Genomic DNA, 13,863 nt, shown 5'->3' on the forward strand with positions numbered 1-13,863 from the left:
TCTCAAAACATATGTACATTTTAACCTTGCTAAACATTGACTATAATAGTGAGCAGACAGTCATATAGGGGCTGCAATCCCATTGACATTTTCCCCTTTATCTTCTTTGCATTACATTAAGTGCATCTTGTCATCTAATTCACAAATTTAGGAAAACTGTAAAACATGTCAATGGCCCTAAATGCCTAATTTTCTAATAAAATACAACGTAACATTTTTCCTTGATTTTTATCCTAGACACAATTATGGTGATTATTGAGAATTAAAACTTAAATTCTCATCCCCTGTAAAACGGTAAGAAACTAGTAAAAGCAGACTGGATGTAATCAAAACACAAACAGCATGACTGCAAAGCCGTCAGAAAGTTTTGATTCTCTCTAGTGTTTTTCCAAATATCTGAATGCTTTGACATTAAATGATGAATAAAACCTAAAAAAAAACATATTAAAAGACATTTTAAATGTCCAAAAGAGAAAAATCCATCAGGGGACAGTATTCCATCTGTTACACTTTTTTTGTTTATTTTGAGTTTTAATTTAAGAAGGTGAAAAGAATTTATATTGATAAACTGATGTTAAAAGGCTGGGAAGGTGTCAGACAAGCACTCTTCTGACAAACATTCAGTATTCCTGCATCTTACTAAAACTCTTTTAAAGGAAGCATTGACTTTTTTTTAGAGAGACGCTGACATCCATTCATGTCAAACCAGTCCTCTTATGCAATTGCACATCAAACTTAATAGTTACTATTATTATTATGATATTCAGTTGTTGATGAGGGCTGAAAATGCCTTCTATTCAGATGTATAATTATTAACTGGCACTTGTCCTTCATTGAGACTCCAGGTTGGTAGCAGTTCTGGAAAATGGTGGAACTGGAGACAAAAGACTTCCTGGTGGATTCATGCTTCACAACCGTTTTTTTCCCTTGAAAAGTGTTGCATCTTTAGGCATTTTTCCTATTGCATTGTTTATATCTTGTTGCTGGGAATCTTACTGATCCAGATAAACAGGAACATGATCTGATTCTAGGTCACCATATATTAACTATTGTTTTGACTGTGATATCAGAGCAGGCAGTACACAACAGAGCTGCACAATGAAGTCAAAAGATTTAATGGCAAGCATCGATACAATCTCTCACAAAATAAAAAGAAATGTAACACTTCTTCAGGGTATTGTTTAGAGATAACTCCTGGTTCCCGTAATGATCCACCCACCATTATTAATAAAGACACTGATAAGATCATGAGATCTGCGGTTCATCATCACTGTGTTCAGAAGCTCAAGAGAGAATCTCCCGGAGTTTGTTTTGCAGTAGCATTTGACCTCAGGTAAAGTTATTTCTCTTCATTTCATCACATGTTTTGATTATAATGGATTGGTTTTGCATAGTGCACAACAAACAGTATTTTTGGAAGCAAATATTATTATTAACAAAGAAAAATTCCTGTCAGGTCATATACACCTAACGTTATGGGGGGGAAAAAAGACGATTTTTATGCTTTTGCATGTGTATAATCATCTTGATAATGTTGTTACAGATCGGGTTGTCACAATGAGGTATCTGATCTCACTGTTTGTGTTGCTGCTGCTGGTTAATGGTGAGTTTTTTGTGTGTCATGTATAACTGTGACCAAATATGTCTCGTAGAATGACAATTTTAAATGTGTCCTAACAAAAAATTTAGTTGTTATGCTTGAATTTTGATTAACAGGTGAAATAATAAATGGTGCAACCATCATTCCACATACAGGTACAATAATTTTTCAATTTATAGTCGACTTAAATTACAGTCTTTAACTTTATTCCTGTTTAATCCCATGTTTTACGTTTAATAATGTAAAACTTGTTACATCAATCAAGTTTGTTGTTTTTACATTTTTTCATTATTATTATTTTTTAAACAGTTCTGTCTGTGAAATTCAGCCCAATCTGTGTTGCATTTTGTCCCCTACATAAAAACAACAAAATGCATATCTATTCCAAGATTTATGACTTTTATAAAGCTATGAATGAAAGCAACTATTAAGCACTGTTGTAAAAGAAAATTTTGCATTTGGGTTAGATGGTTTCCCGCATGTGTGATACCTGAACTCTGGAGGAGAGTCTCATGAAGAGTTACTTAACATTTAACATTTAACTTAGTTGTCACAGGGCTGACGAGACATGAGGATCCATGTGCAAGCTTTTATCGGACAGAGGCGTGGTGATAACAGGCATGGGTTAAACACTGGCAAACAGGTATACAGAGGAAAAGACACAAGAATAATCCTAGGTCTAGCATGGGTCTTCGATGACTGAACAATATCCAGAGGGGTAGACAAGAGGGGTAATCCCTGTTAAAACACGAGAAGGGGGACTAGGAAAAGACTAGACTATGAAAACAATAAACTGACACAAGACTATGAAAACTAAAGACTATGAATACATACACGGAATGGCTTGCAATCACAAGGAAAGGGATATATGCAGAACAATACTCGGCAGTGTGTGAGGGGAAGTCCAATGCTTATAAAGGTTGTCTGATGATCTGTATGTGTGTGATTGGTCTCAGGTGCATGGTGTATGTTATCAGGTGAATGAGATTGGTGAAATGGAGCATGGGAAATGTAGTCCAGGATGTACTGTGTAGTTTGAGTGTCTGTGTTGTGGATGATGACCTCTGGTGGTGAATAAACGGAGGTTCATCGACCACCAGGTTCATAAGTATTGTTACACATTGCTTTTAAAAGTAACATTTCCCAACATAGCTTATACACAAAATACTTTACTGTGTAATGCCATTTTGAAAGTTTAAATGCACAGAGATGTAGAAATATACTGGATACAGTTTGCCTGAGCCACCTACAATTTGACAAGCAACAAATTGACCTTTCTTTTTATTACATTTTGTTGGTTTCTCTTAGTTTATTTGGCCTCTGATGCCATTGATGTTTTACAAGAGGTAGTAAGAGAGAATTTGATTATGTGATTGTCTTCACTCTATTCTAATAGAACTTACAACTTCCAGCTCTGATCCATGCTATAATTATAACACTCTCAATGACTATTGGAGAGACATATGGCAATATCTGGACACTGGCTATGATGACACCCTTGTTGAATGGAGTGGCTGGTATCGGCTTTATCTGAATGGAGAAAGTGCCCAGATGTCTGAGTGGTGTGTGAGTAATATGAGATGTGGTGGTTACACTGGACTGTATCTCAACGGTTCTCATCCAAGAGTTGAAGATGGAGTGGTGACCCGTGAAGTCTTTGGAACGAATGGGTACCAGTGTGGCTTCAACACATCCACATCCATCCAAGTCAAAGCCTGTCCAGGAGATTATTACATCTACAAATTTGTCGAGCCAGATGTGTCGATATACAGACCAACATACTGTGCAGGTGCAGTTCTAGGATCTCTTTACAAAAGATTGTAAAAAAATTTAAATTATATATTTACAGTTATGCTATACGCTTAATACTATTCAATTTATTTAACAAAATTTCTATTTAAAACAGAATCAGTAGAATTGTTGATCAGACAAATCAATCAGGTCTGTGTTAAACAGACTATTACCGCTCATATTAAAAAAATATATATTATGTTGAGTTTTCAGAAGTTCTTATGTTGGGCTCCTTAAACAAACATACAAACATTTTCATCATGAATGAGTTATGTTTGGCCCTTAAATGTGACCTAAATTAGGAAAAAGTATTTAATTAAGCTTTAATTCAATTGTAATATCGTCATATGTGTTTGTTGTTATCAATTACACAAAAAGTGTTTGAAGGCATTTCACAACACACCATCATTATTATTTTTTAAATATTTACTAAATATATACACTGGTCCATGACAGTTGCTTTCAGCAGCATCAGCAGTGATCCCTGCTACAACTATCAGTATCTGGATCGTCCCTGGAGAGCCAACAATGAAAGTGGAGATTACATTTGTGATGAACGTTTCTCCTGGAATGGCTGGTACCGGCTTTTCTACTATGGAATGAACATCCAGATGTCAGAGACCTGTATTAGTTCATTCAGCTGTAACACATACTATAACCTGTGGCTCAATGGTCCTCATCCTCAGATAGAGGATGGAGTGGTGACTAGAGAGGTCTGTGCAGGGTCTTATTGGAGCAGCTGTTGTGAATACAAATCAAAACCCATCAGAGTGAAAGCGTGTCCAGGCAATTACTATGTCTATGAACTTGTTAATCCACAATTCTGGTGTTCAGGATACTGTACAGGTACAGTGCTTTTCCCACTTTTAAAAAAAATCTTATACAATTTTGAGATGATTTCACTCATAATTTCTTTTTTTCTTTAGACGTCAACAACATTTCACAGGTGGTGTCCTATGTAAGTTCAGATAATATCACTGGATCCAACATCACTTTAAGTAAGTTGTAACACAAGTATATGAATTGATATATAAGGGTTATTAAAGCTAATCACATTCACTTTAGCTAAATAAGTTGCTATTTCTATGCATGTACTTTCATATGAGGTTCCATTTGTGCCAAAATTATGTTGTCTGTCTATGCTACGTGTCGTCTCAACTTACTCCTTTCATCCGTCCTTGTCGTTTGACTGTGTCGTCTTGCGTGTCAATGCTGCATGTGTCATTACTATGTGTTTTTTCATTCTGTCGTTACTATGTGTCGTCTTCCATGTCTATGCTATGCATCATTGCAATGCATTGTTTCCCTCTGTCGTTATAATAAATATAAATATAATAAATATAAAATAAATATAAAATATAATAAATCAGACACTGCTTACCTCCTTTTGCCATCAATCAACCATTATATACCACTTCCTCTGAACGGCGTGCGTGTGACGTCACATGGGGCGGGGCAACGCGATACTCCACTTAGTCCGTTTCATCTTATGACTTTTTTATCTGAGTCTGTTTCGTCTGATGCCTAATTGTATGAGACCTGACACCTGATGTCAAGTTGCAATGCCATTTTGTCCGATGACTGAAGCCTTTTAGGCTGAGGCATGTGCCTTTTCATTTAATGACTGAGGTCTGAGGTTGTCCTAAAATGTACACTGTAGTAATAGTAATGACAGAGGGAAACGACGCATAGCAACGATGCATAGCATAGCCATGGAAGACGACAGATAATAACGACAGAGGGAAACGACACATAGTAACGACAGAATGAAAAAACACATGATAATGACACATGCAGCATTGACACGCAAGACGACACAGTCAAACGAAAAGGACAGATGAAAGGAGTAAGTTGAGACGACACGTAGCATAGACAGACAGCATGTCGACAGAATTTTGGCACAAATGGAACCTCATACTTTCAGCACTGCTTTTAGAATCTCAGTCTCATGATTGTTGTTGTGTATGATATTTTCATATTTGCTCTTGTGAAGTTCTTCACTGAAATATTATAGATTTTTTTTCTGATCTCACTAACACAGATTATGACCCGTGCAATAACTACAACAAACTCGACAACCACTGGAGAAGCACATTCAATTACTGGTATTGGTACGGCTATATAAATGGACTTGATGATGCTCGTGTTGAATGGGATGGCTGGTATCGGCTCTTCATTAATGGATCAAATGCTCAGATGCCTGAATGGTGTATATCCTCCATGTCATGTGGAGGTTATAGTTCTCTGTGGCTTGGTGGATCTCATCCTCAGCTAGAAGATGGAGTTGTTACTCGTGAAGTTTTTGGTTCTCACTATGATCAGTGCAGTTACTACAAATCTGAACCAATTAAAGTCAAAGCTTGTCCTGGAGATTATTATGTCTACAAATTCACCAGACCAACAGTCTCAATCCCAGCTCCTGTGTATTGTGCAGGTACTTTCATTTATTTTTATTTATTTATTTTATTTTTATAAATACTTATCTTGAGGTTTTAATATTAACCCATTTAGTCTGCAATATGTAATGTTCTCTCTCTTCTTCTTCATGACAGTATTATTCACCATCCCAATTGTTGATCCCTGCTACAACTACACCATTCTTGATGACCCTTGGAGAGCCACAAATAACCCTTATGATAGTAACTATTACGCCTATGGCATGTGTGATTTTAATGTGGAGTGGAATGGCTGGTACAGGATGTTCTACAATGGTCAAAATACCCAGATGCCCGAATCATGTGTTAATCAAGGCATGTGTGGCAGTTATGAGCCACTGTGGCTCAACGGATCTCATCCACATCTGGAAGATGGAGTGGTCACCCGTCAGGTCTGTGCTTCCACATGGAGTGACTGCTGTGGTTACAAATCCCACCCTATACGAGTCAAAGCCTGTCCTGGAAATTACTATGTTTATGAATTTGTCAAGACACCATTTTGTACAGTTTACTGTGCAGGTATATATACTTTAACCACAAACACTTTGGTCATTAACTAAAATTAGTGTCATTAACAGGAATGTTTTTGTTTTATTTCTTTTTTTAAATCAGATATTGGAGGCCTTAACGAGACATCAACCACTGGTAAAGTATCAGTATACCGTACAATTTATGACACAAGGGTGTACAAAATTAATAAAAGATTAGTAAGAATCACATTAAACACACTCTGACAGATGTGTTTGCCATTAATTTATAAAAGAGTTACACTGAAACACAATTTATGCCCCTAATTAACTTTTTTCATTTCATTCATTCATCTTTGGTTCTCACTTTCAGATCCCTGTGCTGAACTCAACTGCACAGAGGATGAATGGTGTGGAGAGAAAAACAGCGTATATGGCTGTTTGTGTAGCAAGAATCAGACCAGACCAGATTCTTTAGGTGAAACTTATTCTACAATAATAATAATATAGGATTTTCTGTATTTATTCAGTAATCATTAATGTTTCTGGCAATGTTTTGGATGTTTTTAATTCTCTCAGATTTCTCAGAAAGCTGTGAAAGCAGCTCTGGCTCTATGTCTGTGTCTCGCTGTCAGCTCTTTGAGGCTGGTTTTCCAGCTGACGTCTTGCACCTCAATGATCCCAGCTGCAGAGGAACGGTGCGGAATGGCAGAGTGGAATTCCATTTTGATAACGATGAACACATCTGTGGCACAAATCTTGTGGTAGGATGTATTACATACAGTACATGCTAACAAAATCCATATGATCTCAACCTTGTTAGAAAAAGAATAAAGAAAATCTCTATCATGTAAAGAGCTTTTGACAAATTTAAATATAATGTTCACAAGAGACTAATTCACAAAGCTATTCTATTGTACAAAGAAGGAAACTTGCATTTTTATGTAATATAAAGGCATATTTTAAAAGAGCTGTGCTCCTTGACAAAATAAAACAGATTAAAAAGGTTGTGGCATTAAATAAAGGTTGGGGATTTGCATTCCCCGTAGCACTTTGATGCAGCGTATCGTTCCCTCGAGGTACTAGGGTTACATACATAACCTACAGACGTTCCTCTTCAGGAACTCGAGCTGCTTCGAAGCACTACGGGGAACGAGTACCCACGCTGCCAGATTACCAAACCCCTGCCTAGTGTGTATCTGAAGAGCACAGCTTAGGACGAGAGGACTGAAGTGCCTGGAGTGACTTGCATGTCTAAGCCATAGAATTTTGCAAAAGTAGAAGGTGTGTACCACCCCGCAGCATTGCTGATGTCCAGCATGGACACACCTGCTAGAAAGGCCTTGGAGGCAGCCATACCCCATGTTGAGTGAGCCTTGGCTCCCGACAGTGGGGAACGACCAGAGGACTCATAGTTGGTGTTGATAGTCTTGACTATCCAATGACTAATAGTCTGCTTAGAAGTAGGAAAACCCCTCTAGGGGGGACCGTAGCATACAAGAAACTGGTCTGTTTTTCTCAGACAGGGCAGCTCTGTGGACGTATGCGTCCAGCGCTCGAACTGGACACATACAATTTAGCTTCTCTTGGTTGGGCTCCCGAAAGGGAGTAAGACAGAAGGCCTGCAGCACTACAGGTTGTGGTGTGATAAAGGGAACCTTAGGAACATATCCCGCTCGAGGGTATATGAATGCTTTGATCATGCCAGGTGCAAAATCAAGATAGGTAGGGGCCACTGAGAGGGCCTGTAAATCTCCTACTCAACTCAGAGAGGTAATGGCCAACAGAAAGGTGTCAGATGTCTGTCTGAGATATCTTGAATCGGCACGAATGGAGATTTGCAAAGAGCCTCTAACACCACAACCAAGTCCCACGGGGGAATACGGGACCGTACTGGAAGTCTCAGCCTCAGCACACCACGGAGGAAACATGCAACTAGGAGGTGTCTTCACAGAGACTGGCCATCAAGAAGGGCGTGGTAGGCCGCAGTGGCTGCCACGTAAACCTTCACCATGGAGTGGGTCAACCTTGCAGAGAGCCTGGCTTGTAGAAACTCCAAAACTGTACCAACTGGGCAGTTTGCTGGGTCAAGCTGGTGGTCTCTGCACCATGAGGTGAAGAGTTTCCACCTCAGGGTGTACAGTTTCCTCATTGAGGGAGCTCTGGCTTGGAGGATGGTCCCAACAACCTTGGTTGAGAGACCGGATGCTATGAGTTGTGCCTTCTCAGGGGCCACACCCACTGCTTCCACAACTCCGGGCGAGGGTGAATTATTGTGCCCTGCACCTGTGAGAGTAGGTCTGTCCTGATCGGTATCTCCCATGGAGAGCCATCGAGGAGCGAGACCAGATCTGCGAACCATACTCGGCCCGGCCAGAATGGGACTACTAACAACAGACGGACCCCGTCCAGGCGTACTCTCACCAGAACTCCCGGGAGCAGAGCAATAGGGGGGAAAGGCGTACAGACGAAACCTTGGCCAGGTCTGTACCATAGCGTCCAGTCCCAGAGGAGCTGGATGAACTAGAGAGAACCAAAGGGGACACTGTGATGTCTCTTGAGTAGCAAAGAGGTCTACTTGAGCTCTGCAAAAACTCTCCATATCTGCTTCACCACCTCGGGGTGAAGCTTCCATTCCCCAGGCCTCAGCCCCTGCCTCAACAGTATGTCTGCTCCCATATTTAGTTTCACAGGAATATATACTGCTCTTAATGAGAGGAGTTTTTCCTGGGACCACACAAGAATCTGGTGCGCCAGCTCGTACAGGGGGCGCAAATGCAGACCTCCCTGGCGGTTGATATAAGAGGCCACCGATGTGTTGTTGGTGCACACCAACACATAGTGACCCCTTAGGTCTGGGAGGAAGTGCTTCAGTGCACGATAAACTGCAAGCATCTCTAGACAATTGATATGCCATGTCAGATGGCGACTGCTCCACAGACCACGGGTAGGGTGGCCACTCATGACCGCACCCCAACCAATGAGGGATGCATCCATCGCTAGTATTACACGGTGACAAGGAGCTCCCAGTACCAGGCCCTGATTGAAGAACCAAGTTTTCTTCCACATTTCCAAGGCATGGAGGCAGCGCCGCGTGACCTTGATAGTTCGAAGTGGATTGCCCCTCGGGAGAAAATCCCTTGGTCTTGAGCCACCACTGTAGGGGTCTCATGTACAGCATGCAAAGAGGTATCACATTGGACGCAGCTGCCATTAGACCCAACAATCTCTGAAATTGTTTGACAGTGAATGACTGGCCTTCTTTGACTCTCTTGACTGAGATGAGGATCGACTCAATACGAGCAGGGGTTAATCATGCCTGCATTGCGGTAGAATCCCATACTACGCCTAGATAGATGGTTCTCTGAACTGGAGAAAGTACACTCTTCCTGGCATTCAGTCTCAAACCCAGCTCCCCCATATGTGCGAGAATGACATCTCGATGCCGAGCCACAACCTGCTCTGACTGAGCTAAAATCAACCAATCATCGATATAGTGAAGTGACATTCAGCCAAGTATGGTGACCCATACTCAGAATTTGTGCTCTGCATTTAACCCATCTGAAATGCACACACACAGAGCAGTGAACACACACACACACACACACTGTGAGCACACACCCGGAGCAGTGGGCAGCCATTTATGCTGCGGCGCCCGGGGAGCAGTTGGGGGTTCGATGCCTTGCTCAAGGGCACCTAAGTCGTGGTATTGAAGGTGGAGAGAGAACTGTACATGCACTCCCCCCACCCACAATTCCGTCCGGCCCGAGACTAGAACCCACAACCCTTCGATTGGGAGTCCAACCCTCTAACCATTAGGCCACGACTTCCCCCTCAATAGTTCCCCCATATAGTTGAGAATGCGGATGCTCTGCATGTGCATGGGGACCAGAACCGTATCTACACATTTTGTGAACCTGCGGGTGAGAGTGCAAGGCCGAAGGGAAGTACTCGATATTGGTAAGCTTCACCCCCGAAAGTGAACCTCAGAAACTTCCTGTGTTGTGGAAGGATGGATGTGTGGAAGTATGCATCTTTGAGATCTATAATGACAAACCAGTGCTCGGACCTTATCTGAGCTACAACATGCGTGATCGTGAGCATTTTGAACTTCAGTCTCATAACTGATCGATTTAAAACCCGCAGATCTATGATCGGACACAACCCCCCAACCTTCTTTGGAACTATGAAATACCGCATGGGCGGAAGATACTGAGAACAAGGCTTGCTTGGGACCGCTGCCCCCAGAGGGCGCTGAGGCAAGACGGGCACTGTGTACTGTGGTGTACACCGCTCTACACCAGCAGAGGCTGCCCTCTGAAGCCCTGACCTTCTGGCGTCTCCTTGGTGGCGTGGAGGGAGAGATCAGCAGTCCTTCTTAGCTCAGAGATATCATGGGACTTGATCTCCTTTCCCTTGTCTAGCTCTTTAAGCAGGTCGGCTTGGTACGCCTGTAACACCGCCATGGTGTGCAGACATGTACCAGCCTGCCCTGCTGCCGCATACCAAAGGTTGTTCTGAGCAGCTTGGAGGGCAACGCCAGGGCCTTCAGAGACGATGCGGCTCCAGGGGACAGATAGCTTGCGAGCTCTGTAGCTGTGCTCTCCCACCCCCACCACATGGCCTTAGTAATCTGATGAGGGGATGTAGAGGCAGGCTGAAAATGGGCGTTTCCACAATCTGGCTATTTCTTTGTGCAGATCTCAAAAGAATGGAAAGCCCCGGCTAGGAGGTGGTTGACTCACCCGCAGGAAGCATTCATCGAGCTTGCTTCGCTGCGGTTCAGTTGTTTTCTTGGCGGGCCATTCAATGCTTAATTTGGCCACCGCGCGAGTAACCACCTCTAAGAGCTCCTCAAATTGTGGTGAATGGATTGGCAAATCCCTATCGACTGACTCCACATCGACCTCCTCGGAGGAAGAGAGGCAGAGTGTCGATCCCTCTCCCTGGGTGGAAGGAACCGCAGAGCTGCTTCTGACTACAGAGAATGGGTGCCGGATCTGGCGGAAGTGGAAAGGAGATAGGGACCCGTCTCCATTCCCTCCGCCAAATCCAGCAGTGTGGGGAACGCTGGCAAAGGCTCCCTCCTCAAAGACAGAGTAGACACTATTCATTTTCATACGGACATGAAAATCTGTGAACTTTTCCTTTATTGAGTGAAATTAAATGATTGACATGTTCAAATAATATATCTGTGGTCCACAGGCCAACGGCACCCACTTCATCTACAATAACTTTATTCTGGGGACACCGAGGTCAGAGGGTCTCATCAGCAGAGAGAAAATCCTCAAGCTTTCTTTCAGCTGTGTTTATCCTCAAACCCAAACACTTTCCATGAACGTGGAAATCAACCCACTGGAGAGGTTGGAATCTTTTAAGCAACAGTAGTTAAGCAGTATAAAAATTAGCAGTGTGAAAATGATACATCTTGAACATTTCAACAGTGTTGTGCACAAGACCCTCCCGGCTGGTGAAGGCAGATATCAGGTGCGGATGATTCCATATGAGGATGATGAGTTTACTCGTCCCTTCACTGGTAGAGTGGATGCAGAGCTGGACCAGAAGATGAATGTGGAAGTTCGTGTCGAAGGGGTGGACAACCATCAGTTTGCCTCAATTATGGACATGTGTTGGGCTACACCTGTGAATGATCCTGATTACAGTCTCCGCTGGGATCTCATCGTCACAGAGTAAAGCTCTGCTTTTTGCTTAACTCACTGTAACATTTTGAAAAGCATTTTCATTTGCACACAGATTAAATAATTCAATATATATATAACTTTTAGGATTGCATTAGATTTTACTTTGTCTTTCACAACTAATGCAAAAAATACATATTTTGGTAAATACAATGCATTTGTGTATTGAATGATTAAAAAAATAAATACTAATTGTCATAATTGCTATTCTCAGGTGTCCCAATCCAAATGACGACACAGTGGAGCTGCTGCAGAACGGCGTCTCGACATCCAGCCGTTTCTCCTTCAGGATGTTCATCTTCACTGCAAACTCCACTAAGCTTTACCTGCACTGTGCTGTTCACCTGTGCCTTATGTCAAGCAATCGCTGCTCAACGGTGAGATTATAATATCTCTTTTATACAACAGTAATGTTACATTTTAGAAAGTAGCTTTAGGTAAATGTGTAGTTTTGCGAATCTTCAGTTTATAAACCCTTGTTAAAATGGTTGGCGTGGATGTTTAATGTTCAAGGCTGCTCAAAAACTTGTTTTGGCTAAGCTGTTCTGAAGAATTTGTGTACTCCTTTCTATCATGTTTTTTTTCAGTGAAATTTATCAGGGATTCACACAGCAGGATTTTTACTTTTCTCTTTTAGGACTGTAACTCTGGACAGCAGTGGAGAGAGCGCAGGTCTCTGGACTTCCATGACAGTGCTTCTATATCCATGGGTCCTCTGATGTTGTCTGAAGGGAACAGGTGAATATTTCATTTATTTTAGTCACTAATTAAAGGTTTATAATGGTTTCTGCTGTGAATACATAACATTTGATTGCATTATATTCCCTGTTCACAGATAAGTGGGTCCCAGATCAAGTGAAGGTATCTGAGGCTTCTTCTCTATGTGCTTCTCTGATGCTTTTATTTATTCATCTGACGAGTGTCCTGACCCTCTTTTAGTATATTTTCATTAAAACATGTAGCATTTTACATGCATATTGTCTTCTTCCATTTTAATGAATGTGGTTCTGATGCTGGTTGTGGGTTTCTTAATATTTCCTAAAGTTATAGCTGTTATGTTGTATTTGTTAATTTACGAGCTCAAAAATAAATGATTCAACAAATTGATGATTTGCATTAGCAAAGACAATCCGGTTCATGTTTATTTAAATCATGCAAAATGATTAAATGTGTTATTCCTGTTCTACAATTCCTTTCAGTTCTGTAACTTGTTTAAAAAAATGAATCAAGGAAGTATTTCATCAGAGCATCTTTAATCTTTTGAATCAGTGATGATGATATCTAGTTGACTGATCTTGCACATGCACATGCTACATTTAGACAGGAAATCATTTAAATTAATGTTCAGTTTAAACAATATTCCTAAAAAAAGTTTTAGACATTAAACATTTCAGTTGGAGACTTAAAATAATATTTCTGAATAGGTTGTACATTTTTCATTTTATAAGTGCATCTTAATATTTTTTCCAGTATAACAATGCATATGATAAAAGACTCATTTTAATGATTAAGCAAGGTTTCATAGTCTACATTTTGTAATCAGTTACCTTCAGGAATAGTAAATAGTAAAGTGATTGTTTTGCTCATTTTCCAGAGGTTGTGTAATATGCATGAGAAATGTGATTTCTATTTTTAATTATAAAGGATCTAAAGAATGTCGCCACAGTGTTTGCATCATTATTTCTCATGGGGTTGAGGTTAAGTCTTTCCTCAAATAGCCAAATTGTTTAAATGTCATGATGATGTTTGCTGGGTAATGAATACATTAAATGCAAATATGATTAATTTTGCAAACAACAAATATGTCTTTGCATGATAATGGAGAATGATATTACTAACACTGTTCATGCAGTGATGAGGAATTTGGGGAA

General features: G+C 40.9%; 1 protein-coding gene across 1 annotated transcript; it reads left to right on the forward strand.

Moving 5' to 3' along the window:
- Window positions 1-1,557: 1,557 nt before the first annotated feature.
- Window positions 1,558-12,931, forward strand: LOC127969272 (pancreatic secretory granule membrane major glycoprotein GP2-like). The gene is made up of 14 exons (XM_052571120.1): window positions 1,558-1,603; window positions 2,997-3,389; window positions 3,848-4,237; window positions 4,318-4,389; window positions 5,433-5,825; window positions 5,944-6,345; window positions 6,667-6,771; window positions 6,873-7,057; window positions 11,499-11,656; window positions 11,738-11,983; window positions 12,207-12,369; window positions 12,630-12,730; window positions 12,766-12,775; window positions 12,833-12,931. Exons 1-14 carry the CDS (start codon window positions 1,558-1,560, stop codon window positions 12,929-12,931), a joined length of 2,763 nt encoding a protein of 920 aa, XP_052427080.1.
- The last annotated feature ends 932 nt before the right edge of the window (window positions 12,932-13,863 follow it).

This window comes from Carassius gibelio, chromosome B12 (assembly GCF_023724105.1).
Source record: "Carassius gibelio isolate Cgi1373 ecotype wild population from Czech Republic chromosome B12, carGib1.2-hapl.c, whole genome shotgun sequence".
NCBI classification, from domain to species: Eukaryota; Metazoa; Chordata; class Actinopteri; order Cypriniformes; family Cyprinidae; genus Carassius; species Carassius gibelio.

What these genes read in the sequence shown, in the direction of transcription:
- LOC127969272 (XM_052571120.1), top strand. Translation starts at nt 1,558, where the DNA reads ATGAGGTATCTGATCTCACTGTTTGTGTTGCTGCTGCTGGTTAATG. An exon ending in GTGTTCAGGATACTGTACAG is followed by an intron (nt 4,238 to 4,317) that starts GTACAGTGCTTT and finishes TTTTTTCTTTAG; the next exon opens with ACGTCAACAACATTTCACAG. An exon ending in TGGGATCTCATCGTCACAGA is followed by an intron (nt 11,984 to 12,206) that starts GTAAAGCTCTGC and finishes TGCTATTCTCAG; the next exon opens with GTGTCCCAATCCAAATGACG.